Source organism: Marmota flaviventris, chromosome 11 (assembly GCF_047511675.1).
Source record: "Marmota flaviventris isolate mMarFla1 chromosome 11, mMarFla1.hap1, whole genome shotgun sequence".
NCBI lineage: Eukaryota > Metazoa > Chordata > Mammalia > Rodentia > Sciuridae > Marmota > Marmota flaviventris.
Genome location: NC_092508.1, coordinates 54,147,701 through 54,172,532, shown reverse-complemented (window position 1 = coordinate 54,172,532; position 24,832 = coordinate 54,147,701). Strand labels below are relative to the sequence as shown.

At 37.4% G+C, this 24,832-nt stretch overlaps 1 protein-coding gene across 6 annotated transcripts in view; it reads right to left on the bottom strand.

The window, feature by feature from the left end:
* Positions 1 to 24,832, bottom strand: part of Ttn (titin) — a 263,732-nt gene that overhangs the window by 222,828 nt on the left and 16,072 nt on the right. For all 6 annotated transcript variants that reach the window (XM_071619370.1, XM_071619371.1, XM_071619373.1 and 3 more), the window contains 30 exons: positions 22,535 to 22,828; positions 22,304 to 22,426; positions 20,779 to 21,060; positions 20,487 to 20,552; positions 19,479 to 19,737; positions 19,198 to 19,261; positions 18,861 to 19,076; positions 17,762 to 17,904; positions 16,682 to 16,887; positions 15,660 to 15,893; positions 15,305 to 15,549; positions 14,140 to 14,426; positions 13,856 to 14,020; positions 13,599 to 13,767; positions 11,799 to 13,492; positions 11,380 to 11,661; positions 10,691 to 10,957; positions 10,324 to 10,596; positions 9,856 to 10,119; positions 9,508 to 9,768; positions 7,629 to 7,889; positions 6,861 to 7,124; positions 6,512 to 6,772; positions 6,139 to 6,399; positions 5,393 to 5,653; positions 4,759 to 4,900; positions 4,507 to 4,672; positions 3,110 to 3,341; positions 1,132 to 1,416; positions 799 to 924 (listed from right to left, as the gene is read on the bottom strand). In XM_071619370.1, coding sequence (XP_071475471.1) covers positions 799 to 924; positions 1,132 to 1,416; positions 3,110 to 3,341; positions 4,507 to 4,672; positions 4,759 to 4,900; positions 5,393 to 5,653; positions 6,139 to 6,399; positions 6,512 to 6,772; positions 6,861 to 7,124; positions 7,629 to 7,889; positions 9,508 to 9,768; positions 9,856 to 10,119; positions 10,324 to 10,596; positions 10,691 to 10,957; positions 11,380 to 11,661; positions 11,799 to 13,492; positions 13,599 to 13,767; positions 13,856 to 14,020; positions 14,140 to 14,426; positions 15,305 to 15,549; positions 15,660 to 15,893; positions 16,682 to 16,887; positions 17,762 to 17,904; positions 18,861 to 19,076; positions 19,198 to 19,261; positions 19,479 to 19,737; positions 20,487 to 20,552; positions 20,779 to 21,060; positions 22,304 to 22,426; positions 22,535 to 22,828 — 8,053 coding nt within the window. The remainder of the gene's footprint in view (positions 1 to 798; positions 925 to 1,131; positions 1,417 to 3,109; positions 3,342 to 4,506; positions 4,673 to 4,758; positions 4,901 to 5,392; positions 5,654 to 6,138; positions 6,400 to 6,511; positions 6,773 to 6,860; positions 7,125 to 7,628; positions 7,890 to 9,507; positions 9,769 to 9,855; positions 10,120 to 10,323; positions 10,597 to 10,690; positions 10,958 to 11,379; positions 11,662 to 11,798; positions 13,493 to 13,598; positions 13,768 to 13,855; positions 14,021 to 14,139; positions 14,427 to 15,304; positions 15,550 to 15,659; positions 15,894 to 16,681; positions 16,888 to 17,761; positions 17,905 to 18,860; positions 19,077 to 19,197; positions 19,262 to 19,478; positions 19,738 to 20,486; positions 20,553 to 20,778; positions 21,061 to 22,303; positions 22,427 to 22,534; positions 22,829 to 24,832) is intronic.

Sequence of the window (24,832 nt, the reverse complement as noted above, 5' to 3'; positions counted from 1 at the left end):
ACAGTCATTCACTTTCCAAGCCAACCCTGCTATGGAGTGCCAGCTATGTACCAGGGTGCTATTCTTGAGTAAGGGTCTACACTTGTTCTCATGAGCTTACTTTCTAATAGGTTCCATGTTGCATGCACCAGGTTCCAGTGCTAGTTCGGTATCTCTCCCTCAAGAGATGAATATTCTAAGATTGAATGCAATAATATCCTCATTTGTGAGGGAAATAGAAACAGATAAACCACACATTTACTGAAGGTCACACATTGGAGCCAAGATTCAAATCCAGCCTCTCTGACCATTAAGCTCCCACTTTTGAACGCTATTGCCTTTCAAAGGAACAGATAATTCATACAGGATTGTTCATAGACTAAATAATGTCTTACATGTAAATGGACTCTTTTTTGAAACACTTGCAGATATTATTATAATTAGTACAATAATAAGTATAGTTTTTGTCATTGTAATGTCTCAATCAGGGGATAAAAGTGCAGCTACATTCATAAGGGAACATGACATTTTTTGACGATTAGTGGAAAACACTGAGCTAATTTTTTTTTTAACTGTGGTGAAAACACACACAATATGCACACACGAGATTTACCACTTTAACCATTTTTAAGGCTATACAACAGTAGTGGAAAATATTCATCTAATTCTTCATTCAATAATTCAAGTGAGCCTGCTAGATACCCATCAAGCTTCACATTATGCATAAGATGTTCGTGATAGAGGAAAAGGTGAGAGAGGATTTTCTTTCCATCATTCTTTGTAAATACTAGCAATGAGAGCTTTCGTGTATAAGCCTACCTGTCCCAGAAACTCGGCATTGAAAACGGGCTGGCCGTCCCTCAGAAGTGACGGTGTCCTGAAGTGGGGCAATAATGGCAGGAGGATAAACTGGCATTTCCTGATCAGGAGACACGACTTCTGGAACTAAACAAAAAGACCAAAGGTTTTGTCATGATTAATTCACCACACAGATCTCACAGAAGGGAGCATGCAGATTTATCTTCATTTATTTTGCAATGGAACACTTTCAAAGTTGGGTAGAATCTTTTACAAGTTCCAGATTGTAAGTTAAATGCACTGGGAGAGCAAAGAATCTGGCTTGCGGGCTTCATTAGCAAGTAGCACTCCTACCTTCCACTGAAAGTGAAGCAGAGGTCGTGGCAACTCCGTAGTCATTCTTGGCTTCACAGGTGTAGACAGCAGCATCCTCTGGGAAGGCTTCAATGAGCAGAAGCATGTACTCCTGCCCATCATGAAGAAATTTGCACTTGAAGCCAGTGGAAAGCAGCTGTTCCTCCTTGTACCAGGAAATTTTGGGCTGTGGTCTGCCAGATATCACAGCACAGAAACGGGCAGGCTTGCCAGACTGCACAGTGACCGGCTGGAGCTCTTGCAGAATTTGGGGTGGTTCTGGAGCTGGAAGTAAAGGACAGAGACAGCCTATGAAAAAGTGTGAAAACACAGAGAGCACACAGGACTCTACACTCATTTGTTGCCAGAAGCAAAATTTTGGAATTGTGATATCTTTAAATTAAATATTAAAACATTATTTATTCTAAGCAGGAATTTCACCCTCAAGTAGAAGGAATAGCTTCAGAAGATTTTTTTTTTTTTAACATGGGATGGAGGGTATTGCTGAGAATGCAGTTTCTCACTATAACATGTTTATTTTAGTTCCTTGATGGTACATAACATTGAACGCCTAAGATAATTCTAGAACAACTTCTATGAGCTACTTATTTTTAAAAGTCATTTGGAGCCAGGTGCAATAGCGCACATCTATAGTCTTAACTTCTTGGGAGGCTGAGGCAGAAGGATTACAAGTTCAAGGTCAGTCTTGGCAACTTAGGAAGACCTAAGACCAAAATAAAAAATCAAAAGGGGCTAAAGGTATAGCTCAATGATAAAGCACCCCTAAGTTCAATCCATAGTATCAATTAATCAATCAAATAAAAGTCATGCAATGGGGCAGCTCATTCCATTCAGGTTTATTTGTTTTGCAAGGATTTGTGTATATATCATTGTCAGTTCACTATAAACAGGTGCCAGTGAAATGCAATCAGTATGTATTGAAAGAATAAATGAATATTATTTCAGATCTAGTTAAGCTCAATTAAGTGATTTTACAAAAATTTCTGTTATGTTACTTAAAGCTTATTCTCAGTGTTGAATGAGCAAGCGGACCTGGGCAGTTCGCAGAACCCAGACAAAGGGAGAGAGGACTTTTACAAGGCCGGTTTCTAACACTACTATAGAAAAGAACTTTACTTCATGTCTCAGCTTCTCCACCACTAATACAGAAGTAAAAACTGGATATTATGACCAGTTGGTCTTTTAGGAACCCAGGAAAATGGTTGGTAAATGGTTCGCATTTGTGAATCTTGAGTGTTCCTGTGTCTGACTTATGGGTATTGTGTTCAAGATAGAGCCCAGGATAGGGATGGGAGGAAGGTTCTATTTTTCCTCTGTGTATCTAGATTAGCCTTCAATCTAGACCAGTCTCAAATTCAGCAATAAGGATTCTAATGAAGAAAGCAGAGGTCTAATGGTACCCGCCTGAGGACAGACTGCTCTCAGGCTCTGCCAGAGTGCTTGGTAGTATGTGGAACTTGAACTTCTGATCTTAGAGCTTGAGACAATAAGGACCTAGATCCATAGTATCTGTGGCTCTGGACCCTCCCACAGTCTCAAAGGGAATCTTAGGATTCCCCCAGATTCTTCACACCAGAACCTGGAAATGTCTCTATCACCTGTTTAATGTTGGTATTGGTACTTAAGCACTTGGGACAGAGAACTAAAACACTTTAATGCAGTATTTAGAATCATATGTGGGACATATAACAATTGACACACAGTGGACATTCAACAGCATTGATCAATCAAAAGAGGATATGGCCTTTAGGTGCTTCCTGGAAATGACCTCTCAATAATACTTGTAATAGCTACCCTCCCTTTCCCAGAAGTATAGTGTGAAAATAAATGTATCTTCAGTCATACAAGTGCCATGGATTCTTTAGAAACTGCCCAGGAACTACCAGAACTTCAGTTACTTAAAAGAGAGGATTACTCCAGATGGATCCATATAATTGGTTAAATCTCTACTACGTACCATTGACATAAAGAGTCACAGAACTCCGGTTCCTTCCTGCCACAAAGGTGTATTCACCCGCATCACTCAGTCTGGTCTCAGAGATAAACATACGGTGGATTCTTCTCTCTACCACATATTGGTGTCGTTCTTGGATTTGGAAATTAATTTCAATGCCATCTTTGTACCAATGGGCATCTACATCATCTTCATTGACCTCAAACTCAACTACAGCACGCTGTTTCTCAATGACCTGTTGATAGAGTAACAAAAAGAAAACTGAAATCTGATCTAGTTTCCTCTTATTTCTAAAACTGTTGATTTGACAAGCATACAAAATCTGTACATTATAAGTTGGCTGATTATGTAATATTCTAATTTTTCCTGCCTAGTCTTTGACAAATGCTACCCAAACTTCTTTTGTAGAGAATCATGTTTATACCTGCACTAATGAGGGAGGCTGTCCAGGGAGACAATCATTTCATCTTTAAATTTTTGCTTCTTAATTAATAATAAAAAAGTAATGACATATTACACTGGGGACTTTCAATTATTTATAGAGCTCTTTGAAGTCACTATTCAACTTGATTTCATATTATATGAACAATAACTTGGCAAGCTAGGTCAGAGTTATTATCTTTGCTTTAAAAGTAAAAAAAAAAAAAAAAAAAAAAAGGAAAAACAGCAACAAGGTTCAGAATTGGAAAATAAAGACTAGAAGACATTCAGGTGATCTGAATCCTCATTGAAAGCTTTTTCACGATGGCCTAAGGTCTTTGGATAAGCAATATGGTGAAAGTTGAACTCAAAAGGTATTTCTCTGAACACATTCCCTCCATTGCATCACTTGGGAAGACTGGTACCCATGAGGACCAACTCTGCAAATACAGTAGAGAGCAAAGGTGTTTGCTCAGCATCCTTAAGAGGAGTCCAGTGCTGCTCAGACTGGAATTCCTCACAGAAAGAGTTCTCAGCACTAAATCCTTGCACACCTGCCTCTCCCTAGATAGAAACCCGAGAATTTTCTACCTCATTTTAAATTTCCTTAATTCTAATTGATGTCTGAACATCATAATTTAAATTTTAGTTCATTTCTGGTTGGTGTTGCTCAGCAAGTGGCCACTTGTTACAGTGAGGTCTCTACAGATGCTCTAATTAAAATACTTAGACAGCTGCTAAGGACACACATATTCCCCAAGTGAGTAGAAACTATGACTAAATTGGTGTCAGCATAAGAATCTAAGCCAGCAGGGATGAGCTGATTTTAATCTTTAAAAGACTGTGGCTAGAAAATGTAGACATCAAACAAACAAAAAAAAAAAAAAAGAAAGAAAATTTAGAAATCAAAAATTAAAATATAAAACTATGGATTAGGCACTATTGATGATGTCTCATAAAATTCAGCTTGTAGACAATACCTGAACCTCCTTTTTAATACTTCGAATGCGAACATCCCTGCCCTCTACAAAGAGGTTAGCAGTGGACATGTTGCCTCCTGCTACCACTGTGTACTGGCCGGCGTCGGACATCCGCGTGGATGGGATCAAAAGGCGGTGGACATATTTCTCCTTCTGAATCTTTATTCTGTGGATGAAATGTAAATTGGAGCTTAATGTATGTGATTCAAAAGAAACAGCATTACTGGGATACAATAAGACAAAATTACTAACCTCTCTGCAATCTGCAGTTCTTGGCCATCTTTCATCCACTGTACAGTAATGTCAGGTTCAGAGACTTCACATTCAAACATGGCTCTCTTTTTCTCAAGAACCTTAATGTCCTTAATGTGTTTCCTGAACTCTATATGACGAGCTGGAAAATAGCATGTAAAAAAGTTGACCATTTTAACAGCCTTACTGATATGTAATTCACATGCTATAGAATTCACTCACATAGAGTACACAATTAAATGGCTCCCAGTGTATTCAAATTCAGAGTTGTGCAACCATCACTATAATTTTATAACATTCTAATTTCCCCCAAAAGAAAACAGGTACCCCTTAGCTATCACCCCCATACTCTTCCCACTCTCAATAGATTTGGGTATTCCGGACATTTCATATAAATGGAATTATATAATCTGTGGTCCTTTGTGGCTGACTACTTCTTCCACTTAGTGTAAATTTTTCAATATTCATCCACATTGTAGAACACATCAGTACTTCCTTTTCATTGGTAATTAATATGCCACTGTATGGAAGTACTACCTTTTATTTATCTCTTTATCAATTGATGGACTAATATTTTATACAGTAGGTTTTATCTTTTTTTTCCCCTATTACTATGACACTTATAAAGCCATACCTTCCACATAAAGTGTGGCTGTTGAGGTTGCTTTTCCAGCCACAAATGTGTAGTCAGCAGCATCTCCAAAGTGAACATTCCTGATGTTCAGTGAGTGTGTGAGCTTTTTGGTTCTCATCTGGCACCTGTCAGTTGACTTGATTTCCACACCATTCTTTAACCATTTGTAAGAGATGCCTTCATAGTTTACTGTCACCTCAAAGGTAATGGTGTCTTTTTCTTCAGCATTGATGTCCTTTAGCATGGATGTAATCATGATTGCTGCAAGGGGGAAAGGGAAAACACCCAAGGAGACTTCACGTAAATACGATGTGTGTGGTAACAGATGCACCATGAAAACTTGATATGTTATTAGTATGTCTGTTGAACAGATTACAATGCAGAGACAGGAGCTTTGATGTCTTCCATATCCTGTACAGGACAATGCCAACTGCGAGAGGAGCAGAAAGATGAAGTGATAGACAATGAAGCATCTTTCTGAGTAGCCTTTCAAAGCTACTATAATTGGGAAATTTTATCCTGGTGGGGGTGCTAGCACCTAACAGTGTGAACACACACTAGATATGTCAGTCAAGTTTTTTTAATTTTTTGAGTAGAATAAATGTTGGGTAAGGAAAAGTCTAGGATATGAAATAATAATGAGTCCACTGAATATGTGCATTTAAATAAATTATATATATATATATATACACACACACACACACACACATACATACATACATACATATATGTATTTTTGTACTTACGAGTCACTGTCAGGGTGGCACTGACTTGGTCATTGCCACAGACAAACGTGTATTCTGCTGAATCTTCTGTGCTGGTGTTCATGATGATGAGCTGGTGGAGTTTTCCCTGCACAACTATCTTGAACTTTTCACTCATCTCAATTTCCACTCCATTCTTCAGCCACATGGAAGGGACATTGAAGTGGGACACCTCGCATTCAAAGGAGGCAGTTTTGGTCTCAGGTACCTCAATGCTTTTCATGGTTTTTGTGATGTGTAATGCTAGGGAAAATGAGAGAGAGCACTTCAGTTAACATATTTTATTTTAAAATTAAATGAAACAAAACAAATGGTAGGTAGAATCATAGAGCAGTGGGGCTGCCTAAAAACTTACTCTCCACAAACAACTTTGCCTTGCACTCCAGTTGCCCCACCACAGCTGTATATTCCCCAGCGTCTGAGGGGGCAATGTTTTGCAGCATCAGCTTGTGGACCTTCCTCTCTGAGACCAGTCTGTGCTTGTCACTTGGCTTAATCTCCACATTCTTATGGAACCATTTTACTGGAACCGTGTCATGGGAAACACTGACTTCGAAGGCAACAGTGGTATTTTCCAAGGCAGTGACATCCTTTGGCTTTTTAATGATCTTGACAGCTAGTGAAGATAGAGAAATTCAGTGATAGGGTTAACTTAATGGTAATCATGAATTACTTCCTTGTAAATTGTTTCCAAGTCAACTTACTCTCAACATGCAGTCTGGCACTGGCTCCCAGCCTTCCAAGCTTGAAGCCATAGACAGACTCATCCACGATGGCACAGTTTTTAATTCTCAGAGTGTAAATTGTTCCTTTGACTGAGATATCATACTTGTCATTGGATTTCAGCACAACCCCATTTTTGATCCACTGGACACCCTTGACATTAGGATGTGTAAGCTCGACAGTAAAAACAGCATCCTGTGTCTCTGTCACTGTGAGATTCTTCAGAGTCTTCTTAATTTTGACAGCTGAAGATGAATTAATGATCGGTTTAGAAAATATTAAAGAACAGCAAGGAAAATAAGTCCTGAACAAGACGATTACCCAGTCATCTTACAAAACAATGGTTACAAAAATTTTGCAGTATGCAGTTCCTCATTCTAAAAGATTATTTAGGGAAGCATGGGATTCAGTTGGACATGACATTTTGCAATGTTTTTCTATGTTTGAAATATAGACTGGGATGAAATTTGCATAACCATATACTAATAGCTTAATAGACTGACTGGAGAAGGATGAAAGAGAAATGGGGAATCAGTGTCTGATTTAATTACTTCACAGAGCCTATGAAATAGCTTTATCTCATCACATAGACACATTTGATATGGCTCAGAAGGAAAGTTCAGAGAATTTATAATGTTTTTATGAAATGAAGATTCATATCATCCAAAATGTTTATACCACTTGACTTCTAAAATAACAGTTAAGAAAGCAATATGATTTGGAAAAGATAACTCTGTTATATCACTGACCTTCAACTTTGAGTTTGGCAGATGTTTGGGAAGTGGCCACCTTATAGGTATATTCTCCAATGTCATCTAACTTGGTGGCAGCAATAACAAGTCTCCTTTTGTGGCCATCAGATTCACTTCTGATGTTGTTGCTGAGTGGCAGGTGTTTGCCATCCCTCAACCATTCACCTTCAGAATCAGGGTTGGCAACTTCACATTCAAATATAGCTTCCTGGGATTCAGCTACAGTCTGATCTGTGAGTGGCTTGGAGATTGCCCCACCTTGGGAACAAGAGAAGTACACGTGAGTTCTTTTAAAGTATTTATAGAATAAAGTAATGTTTGTGCAATTTAAAATCAAACTTTGAAACATGATTTTGAACACTGTGAAATGTCTAATGAGATTATTTTTACCCATATTTAGAAGCTATCACAGAAATCTCTTATTCTACATATGCATGACTAATAACCAGAGAATATACTGGAATCAGAACAGTTTTGCAAAGGAAAAGCAACTGATAAAAATACAGAATTCTGAGAATCATAATGCACAGCACACAAGTTGAATGACCTTTAACTGAGTTCCTTCTTCTAAACATTGTATTTGGTCCCTGTGAGGAATATTTCCTGGAAATATGACTGATATTTGGTTGGGAACATTTTGCTAAACAAAATGTTCAAGTCATTAATGCTTTCATAGGATTGAGGACTCCTGTATACTAAAAATCAATGTGTTGACAAATGTCACCTCTCCCAAACAGTTTCTTCCACTGCCTCTTCCATCATCATCAGAAATAATTGCTTTAACAATTCAGTTGCTTATGTAGCTTATGTATCTGTTCCCCTCTAAAATTTGAGTTCTTCAGGAAAAAATATCATAACTCACTCATTTTCATGTCCTGAGCTTCTAAAAGTACCTGGCCTATGGTAGGCACTTTAAAAATGTTGAGTGAAATCACCAAAGAACTCGTAGTTTTTTCCTTGTTTTCACACACTTAAAAACATGTAGTTTACATTAAACATATCAAAGTGCAGAAGTTGAGATTTTGTTGTATTGTATTTTTATGGTCAAATCTCAGAGGAAATCTTATGATGTAATAAAGCATAAATTATTAAACTTTCATACCACTTTTACTATCTAACTTGCTTATATACCAAGTGGCATGGACCACACAATTTAATCTGAATGTAGTATTTTAATTCCTCTGTGATTAAATTATAACAAACCAAAAAATTGATGATGATTTCTAGTTATTGTTGAAAACTAGTTTATGCATTTGATCTTTCATTTTAAAGCTAAGCATCTCTGATGAATGGGACTGGTATTATTCCTACTCATGTCATAAGAGATAAACAGATATGCAGAGTTGTGTTAACATGCATTCATTGGGTGCATAAAAAGTATGAAGGAAATAAGAGAAATGAAGTTTAAAGAAGCAAGAGTTTATTTCCTAAAATAAGGAAATAAACCTTTACAGTAGGAAAGTTTAAATAAAACTCAATTGGGTAAACCTTTATTGATCGTAGGTCATGTGGAGTACACAGAGAAGAGAAAGAAGTCCAGATTTAAGGGGTTTATCTTATGAGTGGGAAGAGGAAACAGGGAATAAGACAAGTATTTAACAAGGGTCAAGTGATCCTGGAGTCAGAGGAGAAAGAGATCCTATTCCAGCAAGGAAACTGAAGGAGGTTTTACAGAGGAGATGGCATGTGAGGTAAGCCCTGGTGAACGTTTGGCATTTAGGCTGGTGGGGGAAATGTTGAGGGTACTAGAAATCTATGTGAGTAGAGACATGGAAGTGGAAAATGGATGGGAATTGGGGGAGAATTGGGCAACAATTGCTTAAATGAAAACAGACTGTCCACAGAAGAGATAAAGTGAAACAAAACGTGTACCAACCTGCCACTGTAAGTTTTCCAGATGTCATATTTTCTCCAGCATAAAATGTATATTCTCCTTCATCATCTTTCATCATGTTTAGAACTGTCAATTTGTATATCTTCCCATGAGCTTCAATTTTATATTTAGAACTGGGTTTGATTTCCTTGTCCTTAAAATTCCATAAGACATCGATTCCTGAGTGGGATAGCTCAACCTCAAAGACCACGTTCTGAGTTTCTGTGCAGGTAAGGTCATGAAGACCTCTGATAATTTTAATTTCTAGGGAAAAATTAAATAACAAATTGGTTATTATCATAGTTGGAAAGTAGAATGCTTAAAATAATGACTGAATGAAATAACCCTTACTTTCCACAGAGAGGTCACAGCTGGTTTCAACTCTGCCAACCATCAGCTTGTAAGGTCCTTCGTCTGAAGCATGAGTTCGGTTAATCACAAGTCGCTGCTTAGTGCCTTTGACAATGGCTTGTACACGGTCATCGGGCTTGATCTGTTCATCGTTCACATACCACTTAACAGAAGTGACATCAGGCACTGAGACCTTACATTCGAGCACAGCCTTGGTACCCTCGATCACGTTGACATCTTTTAGAGGTGTTATCACATCAACGCCTGCAAAAGCAGACAAGGATTAAAAAAAAAAATTATGATCAGAATTTTGTTTAAGATGTCTTCTCATTAAAGTTCTTTTTCTCACATGTTAATGTAACCATGAAACTAGAGCTGGGGTATAGCTCAGTATGTGTGCGATCCCAGGCTCAATTTCTAGCATTGCAAAAATGAAATGATATGCAAAAGTATATAAGTAACACTCACTATAGACTGAGACACGTCCACTGGTGGAGAGTCCAAGGGAAGGAATGGTGAAGGAGTAGTTTCCAGCATCTTCCTTGGTCATGTCTTCAATGAGCAGCATGTGGGACTGTTTGTCAATCACGATGTGAACTCGGTCACTGTGCTGGACTTCTTGGCCATCTTTCATCCAGATGCCTTCCACGTTTTCTAAGGAGACTTTAACTTCAAGCTGGACAATGTCACCCTCGCAGACTTTTTGATCACTAAGTCCTTGTAGAATAGCAATGGGGCGGGCTGTGAAATATTGAGCAAAAAAGAACATCATGATTATTTTGTTCGATCAACCATCATGAGCTTACTGATGGCTGATGGGAGTGGGAAGACTTACGTTTCATTTTAAGGCGACAAGTTGTCTTTTTCCCATCGATAACAAAGCTGTATTCTCCCTGATCCTCTTTGGTTACATCCTTGACTGTGAGGTTCTGACGTCCTCGGCGAGATGTGATTGTGTATTTGCCATTGGACTTAAGCTCCACACCATTATGATACCATTTCCCTTCTATATTTTCTGGGGACACGATACACTCTAACTCTCCTGAAAATGATTCTGGAACTTCTATGTCCTGAAGTTCTTTGACAAACTCCACAACAGCACCTGAAGTATAAGATAAGAGTAAACTGATTTCTCTGGAGAGTTCTATATCAAGACTTAGGATAGAGACAATGCCCTGTATAGCTTTTCTTTCTCCCATGCTATCAGGAATATTTCTAATATTTGCCTGCTAACAGACTGAAAATTTTTCAACAAAAGGAGTTATTTTAATTTTATATTATTTTTGAAAGCAGAGTTATATTTCATAGAATTTTTAAAGTGAAATATCAAAGTAATATTGCTTTAAAAAAACCCTACCATCAATATTCTTAATAGGGATATAAATTCATGATTCTTGCTAAGAAGCTTATGGCTGATTCTCAAAGAAATTATATTTTCATGAAAGTAAAATTGCATAACTAATTTTGTCACAAACCAAAGGTGACTTTACAACTTAAGTAAACAATGACATCATTATTTTCTACCTTCAACAATAAGTTTTGCTGTTGTTTTGACATTTTCATCTTCTACAAGAACACAGCTGTAGTCTTCAGCATCAGAGGAGTCAATGGTCAGCACAGAGAGGAAGTGGACCTTTCTGTCTGAGTGCATCCTGTATTTATCTCCTTCATGCACCTCCATGCCATCTTTATACCATTTCACTTTGACAAATGGCTCTGAAGTTTCACACTCAAACGTTGCCATGGTGTCCTTTTCCTTAGCAACGACATCTTGTAATTCCTGTGTGAAAGTGATCAATTGCTTGGCTACAAGGGGGGAGAAAAAAGCACATTATGTTAAATTTATAATATGAGCAATAGGAAAAGAAAACTTTAAAACTATGCAATTGGATATTCATGGACACATAGAGGCAGGTCCATTAAATGAAAGATTTTCAAATTACCTTGGACAAGTAAGAATGCATGACTTGAGGTTTCTCCAGCTATATTGACAGCTTTAACCATGATGCTGGCTGAGTCCTCGGCAGTCACATCTCTTATGACCAATTCACAAACATTGTCCTCTGGCCAGTACCAATAGATTCGGTCAGATCGCTCGATTTTCACACCATTTTTGTACCATTCACATTCAGGGTCTGGTTTCCCCACAACTCTGACCCTGAAGTGTGCATCAGATCCTTGACCTACTGTTTGACTCTGGATTCTTTCAAAGATTTTGGGTGCCTCCATACTAGGGCTAAGTTCAATTCTATCAGGTTTAAATGTTGGAATAGTGATTTTGCCTTCTTCGGCAAGGGCTTTCTTCTCCTCTTCAGTTAACTCTTTGGTCCAGTGGAGAAGTTCATCTTTCGTCTTCTTCAGGAGTTCTTCATAGGATTCGTCCTTCTTCCGAGACTTGAGCTCCACGGCTGTGATGGCTTCATAATATCCCTCCTCAGTTCTGCGCTTGAATTTACTGCGCAGCTCTTCCGACTCCTCAGACACTTTTTCATGGGTGATTCTTTCTGCCCTCTTCAATCTCACGATTTCTTTGGTTTCGCTCGTGTCGACAGGTCGATCTACCTTTTGTACTTCAAACTGAAGTTTTCCAGGTTCATGAACCTGAAACTCAGGCTTTGGTTCAGGAGCTCGCCTAAGGACAGACCTGAAATCTTCCCTCTGTTGGATCTCAAGTTTCACTTTATGCTCTATCACACCTTCAGGATTTTCTGCCGTGACCTTGACTTCACCTGTATCATATGATTTGCAGTCCACTATGTCCAGATAATGAATGCCATCATAGCGAACTCTGAACCGTTTGCTTTTGCGAATGAGCTGTCCGTTGAGGTACCAGTTGACCTTGGGCTGAGGGTAGCCTGTTACTCGGCAGCGGAATCTAGCTGTCTCCCCTTCAAGCACTCTTACTGGCTCTGGGAACAAGACGATGTCTGGCTTTTGCTTTTCCTTTTGATCTGTTGTTACACCTGTAAGTGCACCTTCATGAGCCATTCTCTCTAATTCCTCAATTCTCTGCAGGCCTTTCCTCCCCTCAGGCAACTGAGATTCTTCCACAAGACTTTTCTCATCTTTAACGATAAGGGTAGCAGATGTGTGATCTGTTCCATATTTGTTAGTGGCTCTGCAAGTAATGACGCCACTGTCTCTATTATATGCAACTCCATAATCAAGACTGCAGTACCCAAATTCATTGATCATACGGAGCCTGTTGGCTGCTTCCAGGGGCTTTCCATCATGAAGCCACTCCACTACCATTGTTGGGTCACCAATCGGTGTTAGTCTGCATTCAAAATGGGCAGGTCCGAAGCGCTTAAGTCTTAGGGAAGTGAGTTTTTTCTTGAAAAAAGGTTTCTGTTGTTTCTCTTTGTCATAGAGGTCACCTTCTTCCCACTGCTCTTGACCATATCGCAAATGGAGGGGCTCCAGTTCTGGGGCTGCAATCTCCTTTGCTCTATATGTCCCACGTGGAATGATTAACTTTCTCTCTGGTTCAGGCTCTGCAAACTCAACTTCAACATTTACTTTGCACCTTGTGGTGTCTCGGCCAGCCTTATTAATAGCAGTTGCAGTGTACCAGGCAGAGTCTTGGCTGACAGTGGAATCGATTTTAAGGGCAGCTTCTCCCTTGGTTCCTTCAATCCTATAAAAAGTGAAAAAAAAAAGTCAATAATATAGAAGTAGTATTACTTCCTTGGTTATTGAACTTGCACAATAAGCTTAATTGTTGTATTTTCAAACAAACTTGCCTGATTCTTGGATATTTATGAGGTACGATGATGTCACTGTTTTTCAACCATACGATGTCAGGGTTGGGGTTACCAGTAGCTCTGACTTTCATTTCAAGCAGGGAGCCTTCCTTGATGTTGACATTTTTCAGTTTTTCCACAAATGCTGGTTTTACCTGATGTTCCACAGCTGAAAGAGGAAGGTCACGATTTAGAATTGAGGAGGGCTGTTTACAATCCAAGAGATGAGGTGGTTTCTTTGTTTTTATTTTATTTACCTTCCACAGTTAAAATCACTGAAATTGAAGATTTCCCTGCCCTATTTTGGGCAACCACAGTCCATTCCCCAGAATCACTGGGCGTTGCAGGAACAATAATGAGTGATTGGGTACCATCTTCTTTAATGACTACCTTATGGGTATAGTCATTGACGACTTGCTGGCCTGTTAAAAAAAATACGTACATACAAAAACAGATTTAAAATAAATTTTTAAAGTTCTTGGACACACACACACTAGCCTTTTTGTGTGTTTAATAATTCATTGAACAAAACTAAACTTACCATTATGAAACCAGAATGTTTCTGGCATAGGTCTACCCACAACCTTTAAGTCAAATCTGGCAGTCTGTCCTTCTAAACACTTGAAGGAAGCAGGTTTTAACACGAAGACTGGCTTATACAGTCTCTCAAGTTGTGACTCGTCTGTTTCCTCCAGCCTACGTCCCGGGGACATTCTTGCAGGGGACATCCGTGCAGGGGACATTCTTGCAGGGGACATCCGTGCAGGGGACATCCGTGCAGGGGACATGCGTATAGGAGACCTGCTCACTGAACGTGGAGAGACAGACCTGAAAAATCAAGGCAAAACAGAATATTTTCACAAAACATTTAGAAAATTCAGCAAAATAATAAACAATTTTCTCTTATTTGGTAAGGTCATTTTAGAATTTACTTATTGTGTGTACCTTAAAAGTACCTTAAATTCATTGGGATCCAAAAATAGAATATATAATTATTCTCCAAATTATGTGGGTTTTTTTCCCCGTATAGTCTTATTCCTGGTCAGTAATCATTCAACACATCTAGACACTCAGGCTCAAAGTCTTGAAACTATCCTTATTACTGTCTTTTCCTCACCATCTGGATTTAATTAGTCAACATACCTTCTTGGTTCAACTACTAAGACATCTTAATTGATTAATTGGTTAAATAAACTAATGAATAAGTTTATGGGAAAAGAAAAATATACTATTTTATCTAAAGGAGGAAAACAGAAATTACATTTAAAAACCAAACCAAACCATATTTACATATTGTAGCCAAACCAGGCTGGATTTATAATCCTGGCACAACCACTAACAGCTAGGTGAACTAAGGCAATCTGCAAAGGTTCCCAGAGTCTCAGTGTTCCAATTTATAAGAAAGCATTAATAATGCCTACATTGTAGGGCTATTGCATGAATTAAAGATAACATCTATGAAGATCATGTGTTAAATAAATAAGAGCTATTGTGATATTAGGTATAAGCACTAAGAAAATGAATAGCATGGTACACTAATGAAATTATTTGTTCATTCCACATAAGTGCAAGAAAGAAGAACTCTAGACAGTTGTCAGTATTTGCCAATGGTACATTTCTGTGTGATCTCAGCCATTTGCTACTGGGATGTTTGGTGTTTAAACACAATTTACACACTAAGCAACTCAATTCCCTACCAATCTCACCTGATTCTGCTCATGGGTTCTGGTGTGGGTATGTAAGTTGGAGCTGAAAGTGGTGCTGCAGGCTCTACATACAACTTTCCTGAGCAAATTGCATTTCCTTTAATATTGCTAGCAAATGCAGTATAGATTCCTTCATCTTCTGGAAGAACAACAGGTATACGCAGACTAGCTCTGCCATCTTGTAGAAAGTCCATCTGGTATCTTTCTCCATGTTTGATACGTTTGCCATCTTTGTACCACGCAATCTGCCAAGAACACCAAGCAAATGTTAATGAAATTTGGATAAAATAGTTGTAGTGTAACTTATCTGTATCATTATTGTAGCATGGAGGTTTGATAAGTATTTATATTCTACCTTGGGTAATGGATATCCAGACATCTTGCAATGAAAAGTGACACCCATCCCTTCTAGAATTCTATAATTCTTGATTCTTAATTCAAATCCTGATTCAATGGCTTCAGATTCAGAAATATCAACTGCCATCTTTTCTTCTCCATCTTCTTCAAGAAGTTCTTCTAATGTAGTTTTTATTATTCTGTATTCAATTTCTTTAATGAGTCTCTCTTCAAAAGAAGAAATATGGAATTCCTGTGCAGTAGAAACATGATGTGTTAGAAAGACATATCCTCACTGATAGAAATTCTTTAAAGTTGTGTATTAGTTTCTGTGTTAAGGAATGATTGAAGTTTTGTTTTGTTTTGTACCTCCATTTTAAATAAAATTTATGTTTTTATTTAAAAATTTTTATTTGTTTTAATTAGTTATACATGACAGTAGAATGCATTTATGTACTTTGATATACATAATGGGGTATAATTTCTAATTTTTCTGATTATACATGTTGTAGGATCACATTGGTCATATACTCATATATTTAACTGTTGAAAAGAACCCACATGACTCTTGTTATTTTTGGTTTGGTTTTGAATCTACAAAAAAGTCACTTTTGCCAGTGTATGCTGTGGCATCTTGGGTAAAATAGTATTTTCAGTATGGGTTACATTTGGAATGTTCATCATACAGATATAGGTGTCTTGGCATTAATGGACTTACTTGTGCTAATATTTATATTTTTTCCTAAACCTCATATCAAAACTCATGTTTTTTGCATATATACAATCTCTATTTCTCAAGTTCTAGGAGCAATACATCACAAAACGCATGTTTTGTTGCATGCACGCAATCCCTATTTCTCAAGTTCCAGGAGCAATACATCACAAAGATTAAGGAAATTTGCTAACAGTGGATTTAGACACATAAATAGTTGTCTAACCCTGATCTCATCCCTTGAAAGTGAAAATATCAAACTAAAAAGGGGTATTGCTGGAGAAAAGCATAATTTATGAGACAACTTAGAATGTTATTGTTATACTCACCTGGTCTTCTATAAATGTTCTGACCATTACAGTATCTTTGGCCATTTTCTTCCTAATTAAGGCCTGTTCTTTTTCATATTCTTTTTCATACTCAGAGTATGCAAATCCAGGTGCTATTTCTCCAACTTTGGGTTCCTGAACAAATGCAGTCATTTGTGTCTGGTAAAGTATTTCTTGCTGGGATTTCATCAGTGAATCATAATCAGCTAGGAGTTAAGAGCATAAGTTAATTTTTGATATTCTTACAAAAATGAATGCCCTATTCATTCAGACAAGCCTAAATAAGGGAAAGTTTAATAATGAAGAACCAGTTTTCCAAATTTCTACTGTCAAATTGCTTAATAAATATCAAATTGAATTTAAAAACCAAACTTATAGTAACAAGTCAAACTATTGTTGAAAAAAATTTTCAGCAGTCAGTCCTTTAGATCTACTCTAAAGGTTTTCCTGATTTGCTGTGTGGTTTTTTTGTTATTCATTTTCCTTCCTGATTCTTGTGTGTTTTAGCTGCTAAATAGGGATAATAAAATAACTTCCTCTAAGGGATGTGGAGCAGATCAAATGAGACAGAGCTGTTCACTGTAAATGTAAACAGCTAGCAGAGATAATGGTGACCTACAGACATTTCGTGTTTGGCATGAATGTTACTACTTTCTTTTCCTTCAAATGATGAACATCAAAAATCTTGATTTCTAGCTTTTAAAATATTGGCAGCTCTAGCAACATTGAACTTGGTTTGTGCTTGCTTGGCGTCAACACATGGGAGATGGGAGCTACCGCTCCTTGAGGCAAGACATGTACACCAGTTTGCCACTGTCTTCATTGAGCTCATGCATGTTACCTGGCTGGCCCTCGAAGGGACCTGGATCTAGAATCCCTGCATTGCAAGAGTGGGCAATAGAAGCTATCCTTCAATAAATGGAACTCCTGACAGAACCTCAGAAATTCAGCCTTAGAATGGTCTGAAGCTGAGGCCAACAGAAGGAATAAGTCTCAGAATTCGGATACTGCAACAGGGCACAGCTGCTTCATTGCATTTCACTTCTTATCAGGCACATAGAAACTACTCTTTGAACTTACCTTCTTCAAGTAAGGAAGCGGAGGCAGAAGTTTCTCCGTGCTTATTACGGATAACAATAGTGTATTCTCCTGCATCATCGGCGAAGGTCATAGAAATCACCAGTCTGCATTCACCAGTTTGTTTGTTGTAACTTACTTTGTATCTTTATGGAGATGAATAAACAAGAAAATCAGTTCTAAACAACCCTTCTGAGAGTAAAAAAAAAATGGACTTGTTTATCAATGAATCTGTGATATAAAATTCAATAATCATAAACATGTGATTAAGCTCTACCATAGACTATAATTATAAAATTGCTGAAAACTGAGGAAAATACATGTATATGAGTAATGAGGGACAAGGAAGTTAAAAATTTAATTTTAGAGACTATTTGAATATATCTTTATCTTAAAGAATATTTAAATATTCTTTAAAATATGGAGTATAACATTGCTTATGGAAATAAGTAGCTTCAGCATTCATGTGAGAAAATGATGAGGTTATTTAAACAACAGTTATCTTCTCTTTATTCATTATTTCACTTGAAGATCAAATGAATAGCAAAAATAAAATTTTTAAATATTTTAATATTAAGTCTCTGGAATACTATATTTAACATGACATTTTTAAGTTATCAAGTTGCCCTTTTTGACTTAAAAAAACTGTAGGATATTTAGAACTAGATTTTATATTCAATTTCAGAAAATTCATTAACATAGCTTCTCATACATGACAAGCTTTTTTTCTTCATTACATTACCCCTATTTTTTTTTATCTTTTAACTTAATTATTACTTTTTTTTAAATTGAAAGTTATCTTGAATCCATTCTGGGAGAGAGGGTCAGACAGAGAGTGTGTATACGTATAAAATGTTCTATTTCACTAGCACTATCAATGAATTAAACTAGACTATATCTCCCATCCACCTTGGTCACAAAGTTTTATTTCTCAATAATATTCTGCATAAAATGTAAAAACACCTCAGAACAGTGATGAAAGCTCTGTAGTGAAAGATTCTATGTGCAGGAGTTGGTGGCATAGATAAATTCTACTTCTCTCTAGACTTCTTCTATATATTGCACAACCACAGTGAACTCTGTTATACAGCTGTCAAAATACCTGTATCCAGTTGTTAGAGGAACACCAGATTTTTTCCAGTAGACATGGGGCTTTGGGTTGCCTCCAACCTGGCATTCAAACACGATGCTCCCACCTTCCACCAGTTTCTGGACCACTGGTTTTGTAATGAAGAAAGGGGCAGCAGGTTCTCCGGGCCCTGCTTGTTCCTCTGTGATGCTAGTATCAGTCATTACCACATCTCTTGACTCAACAAAGCTGGAAGAGAATTCCCTTTGCATTAGCTTCTGGGTTGCAACTGGTCAATACTAAAAGGACAAAATATCAAAAACTGTGCCAAAACAGCAGCTAATTGGCAAAAGAATGTTTTTGTTCTTACCGTTTCTCTTCAGTGGTGAATTTCTCAGTCACCGCTGTTGTTTCCTTTTCAAATTCTTCTGAAACTAGAAGACGACAAAATTTCTCACTGAAGTGAGCTATTTAGTCTGCTCCATTAGTGACTTCTGCTTGGCAATGACAGTTAAGTGGACCCCATAATCTATCCCCCCCCAATTCCAAACAGGGACACCATTATGAGATGTGTGTAAACCATATTGTAGAACAGCATGCCCGATAAGAGTGGTGACACGTGCATGGGAACTGTGGAGGACATCCACTAACCCTGTACTGCTAGGTAGCAGGATGTGCTGACGGTCCCAGCCTCGTTGACAGCACTGCAAGTGAATCGCCCGCTGTCTTCTGCAAAGGCTTCACGAATCATCAAGCGAGCAATTCCACTCTGGAAGGTTATCTGGAAATCAATGGAACTTTCGATTTGGTAGTCTTCTCTGTACCATGTCACTTTGGGGGATGGGTATCCAGAGATGTGGCACTCCAAGGTGACAGATTCACCTTCTATGACAGTCACATTTTTTAAGCCCTGAAGAGAGAAGAAAAAGGAAATTATGATATAAGTGCATATTCATTAATTATCTCTACCTGTTACAACAACCGTGGCATTTGAACACATTTGCACAATTTAATTGCCACAATATGGCTTATTAATCAGGACTCCAGAAATATTAGAGAAGTACCTCCCTTGGAATTTGGAATATTCCCAATTAGAAATTAATGCTCAAAATTTCCAACTCCCTGCAGTGGGACTGTATTACTTTCATGTCATCAGGGAAACTCTGTGCCTTCTGTTAAATTCTTGCATATTTAATCCTTACTAAGCTGGAAAGCACAGCAGCAAAAGCAAACTTTTCAACAAAGCTTTGCCGCATTACCCTAATTGGCACTAGTCTCTCCTTTCCATGGACTCTCCTTCTGTTAAAGGTTTTATCACTTTCCATGTTTCACTGTGCTGGTTTATGAACATGTAATTGACAGCGAGGCAGATTTTGAAGAGGACTGTATTGGTCTTCGTATCTCTAGAGCTCCTGAAATAATGTCTTACACATATTAGAAGCTCATTTAATCAGTTGAATATGTGAATGACAGTTGCCCTACAGAATTTCCCTTTTCCTCACCAAAGAGTATGGCATGAAAATTAGCATTTGCAAACTCACAAATGCCATTTACCTAGAAATTTAAGACACTGATTTCTGCAATCAGTAATATATTCATGTATTAAAGTGATATGATCAAATATGAAAAGGGCCCAACACAATCAACTTTTTTACTCACCGAGACTAGAGTTGGGGGAGTAACAGGAATCTCAACAGGTGCAGGTACTCTTGCTGTTTCTGTTACCTATAATTTTTACAAAGGATGTTACAAAATGCCCAAGAAATCTCATAAACATTTAGCACATGCAAAATCATAAAACAATTTTTGATAAAATGGTCTCTGGCCCATACAATGTTCAGTAAAATTACATTAGAGCACAGTAAAGGAAGAAAGCAACACCCAGACAGGCTGCTTTGCAGTGGTGGACTCATAGGAATAGATGGAGAAACTGTGCAACCCAGCGACCAACCTTGGCTTCACGACCATGCAGTACTTCGAAGCGTTCTTCGCGGACAGCAGTACCAGTGATGCTCACCCCTACTTCCTTCTTCACTTCAATGCCAGCTTGACTCTTGTAAGTATCTGGCATGTCAGCAAAAGGAAACTGGGGCGAAGGAGTGGGCTCTGCCCTTACTCTAGTCTCTGCGGGCTTCACAGTGGGAGCCTTCACCGATTTGGTGATCTTCTGAGCAGAAGATGTGGCCGACAACTCTTTTTGTAACGTGGCAATAGCGCTACCGGCTATTGATGCCTAAATGAAAAGGGAGTCAGAAAACAAAGTCATTCATTAACTGTCATTCAAGTCATCCTCAGAAGTGCTTTGCCACTAATACTCCTGTTTAGGGGGACAGCTATTAACACCTGAGTGTATTATCTCTACCATCCATTTTTAATGTTCTATCCCTCTTACCGAGAAAAGCCAATGACAAAGCTTTTTGCCATTCCTGTTAGTTTATAAAACAGATGTAAAAAATATCTTTTTAAAAGAGTTATATTAAGAACTCCTTATTTTTACATCTGTTATGAAAGAACCACAAATCTTTAAAAGCCCAGTCATGAATTTTCTTCACTTAATCATCTCAATTAGTGCTACTTTTGAAAATATTATAGTGGCAAGGTCAAAATTAAGAAATAATTAAAATTGTTTATTTTTTATTTGGTAAGTTCTAAGAACTACTTTGAAATTTCACATTTGGGTTTCAGCCACAAATCTATGTGACAGATGAAAATGGAGACATTCAGAAAAGCATTTTAAAGGCTTCCTTACTGTTTTTATTCTGCTGCTGTCTACAATTATTCAGTTTCAATAATAACTTGAGACAATCCCAAACAAAGGCATTTCATATTCCTTATAATTCTTTGAAGGTATAGAAGGTTTCAATATGTTTTTAGAATAAGAACAATAGTAACTAATATTGAAGATTATTACGTGCTGTCAACTTGCTAAAATTTTTGCATGTATTTTAACCTCCTGCTGATGACAGTTTTAATAAGGAATAGGAGACTAATTCAAGGCTGTTTAATGTCACAATCCAACTCACTAACAATACCACCTTTCCAATTTGCTATATTAAATATATGAATATGTGATTTATTAATGTCTGTCTCTATTATTAAAACACATTCACAGTTATGCTGAAATGTCTTGCGGCTGAAGAAAAACTACCCTATGTAATGCTCTACCATTTACAAAGTCATTAGAACAACAGCTATCAAAACAATTGAGTTCAAGCTATCCCTGAAATGTGAGACAGAAAAGCCTGCATGGTTTCAACTCCTCACAGGTGTAAGATAACCACCTGCTACTTCAGGCTCAACCTGCTCTGCCAATTTCAGAAACTTAACTGACTGGTATCCAAGTCACCATGAATGGAAACAGACCTTGTCAAAAACAGGCATGCAATGGCCTATAATGAAGATGCTCTACAGTTACATTAGGTATGCATATCCTTAAGGCTAACCAATTTTTAAAATCATGCTCTGTAACTTCTTACCTCATATCCATGTTCTGTCTTAGGAACAGAAATTTTTGAAACAGTAAAGTGAGGGCTTGCTGTGCGGGGGCGTTTATCCACATGGACTAATCTTTCGGTTGTTAGATCTGTAGTTTTCTTGATCTGCATTAAGGTAAAACTCATTGATACCACTGTTTGCCAGATAACCATAGCAATTAAGGTTGCTTTCCCATGAACAGGGTGAAAACCCAGCAGGTAGTAATCACTCACCTGTGATGATATGTGCATTCCCATTTGATCAGTAGTTTTGATATGAGTCTCAGTTGGAGCTTGAATCACCGCAGGCTTGACTGCTTTAGGGACAACATGGGGTTCGGAGGCTGGACGCTGGGGATGCTCAGGTACCTTTGTGGTGGAAACATGTTCCTTATATCCATATTCCAAAGTAGTCTGCTGAGCATAGGTTTCTTCCACATGCCCGGGCTCTCTTGGTTCTCTCACACGGGCCTGATCAACTGCAGCAACAACTGTTGCTACGGCTTCAGCCTTTTTCCCAGCGCCCACCTGGAGACAAGGTTTCCAGAATTAATGCATAATAATGTCAAAGTCCAACTGGAACATCTCCTCCCAGGCACATCTTCCTGGGCACAGTTCCTCCTAGACATTCAGAACTGACAGATGCCTAAAGGCATGTTAGGTAGATGGTGTCCATGTCATATAAGAATGTTACGTGTCCAGATATGTAACTCTGAAATGCATCTAAGAACTTAATAATGCTTTGATGATGATTGTATTGTACAGACATCTATTTAGATATGCTCTTATATATCTGCTTAATTATACTAAACATTAAGTCACTTAGGCACAAGGTAGGATAACAAGTATGTATATAAAATCATAAAGTGATTTGGGTTTTTCTGCTAATTCATCTAGACAGACAGTCAATTGGCAATTGGGAAATCAGAACTTCGGAGCTGGTTATCTTCATTATTTTTATCATCTTGTCGATCATTTAGTCTGGTGTTGACACGAGTGACAGTGATGATAAAAGTATACTCAAATATTGTCATCATCCCATCCAGAAAAATCAATTGCTACAGAGTTATATGGTTGCATGCAAATCAGAGATAACATGAAAGCTCATGAACACAGAGTGAGCATGTGAATTTACTTATGATTCACTGGGGATAAGATTTGTTTAATCTATTAGAAAAGCATCACTCTTAAAACACATGAATGAAAATGTTGTGATTAAAATGAAAATGTTATCATTTTGCATTCAAGAGAACAACCTTTCACACTGAAATCCAATTTACTTTCATTTTTGCAAAGAAGGGACAAAAATATTATTTTCTCATTTCCATGAATCTGGTTAACATAAATGAAAATACAATTCGCAAAGGAATTTTTTTTTTAAAGAAAGCGAATCAGTTGATGTGACATGGGTATTATGATCCTATGTGATACTTGGAAATAGAATACTGAAAAATCAAATTCCATGTCCATCTAGTGCACTTTAAAAGGAAGGCTGTAATATTTTATTAATATTCAGTTTTCTTTGCTGCTGTGAATAGGATCTAGTGTGTACCTGAAATGTGTCTCAAGCATGCTATATGTATAACCTTAAAAATTACTCTTGATGCCAGTTGAGATATAAATGGGGCCTTTTTAAAGAAGGAATTGGATGTTTAGTGATCATGGGCTTTATCCAGTGTTTCCTTCTAGGAAGCCACAGAAATTTAATCTGCCTTGAAAGATTGCATGGACCATCTTCATTCAGATTGCTTTTTAGAAGAAACTATAAAATATACATGAGGCATGGGTGAATTAATTTTGTTCATTTGTTATTTTTTTAAAAATATAGGCAACCAGTTGACCTTAATTTTACAGATGTTTTAAAATGTTCATCTTTGACAAATAACCCTAATATAAATATATAACTTGGCTTGCTGGGAGATTGCATTTGTGCTATCTCATTTGCACCTTTTGACTAGTAGTCAATAATACAAGGTAATCAGAGTAAGTTTTAGTTTTATTTACTTTAAAAATGAGAAGAGTCAGGCTCAATGAAATTATCATTTGACTTTAAAAAATCCACTGAAATACATAAATCTTATTTTTATTTTAATACTTATGCCAAAAAAATCTTAATGATGGTAAGATACTTTAACTTAAGGAAGCATATGTGCATTTTTTTTTTCCTTGAATTAATGTACATTAAATCCATACACAAATGCTGTTTGGTGGACAACTACAAATGAGTATTCTATGCTGGTAAGTCACTTTTATTTCTTAATAGACTAGAATATTCTTTACCTTTTTGGAACCCAGATAATCAGGAAAACTAATTGGATTAGGAGACCTCAATTTGCACCAGTTAAATGCTGAGAATTAATTTAGGAGACACAAAGCAAATGTTGTTTAATCTGGCCTTTCACAACTAGAAATGCCAACTGTTCCACCGGAGGACTTGGACTGAATCTAATCATCTCTAATGTTTTGTTGATCAGTAAAGCAATTAAATGGAACACTAGGAGCACAGTGACACATAATGGATGAAGAGTTATG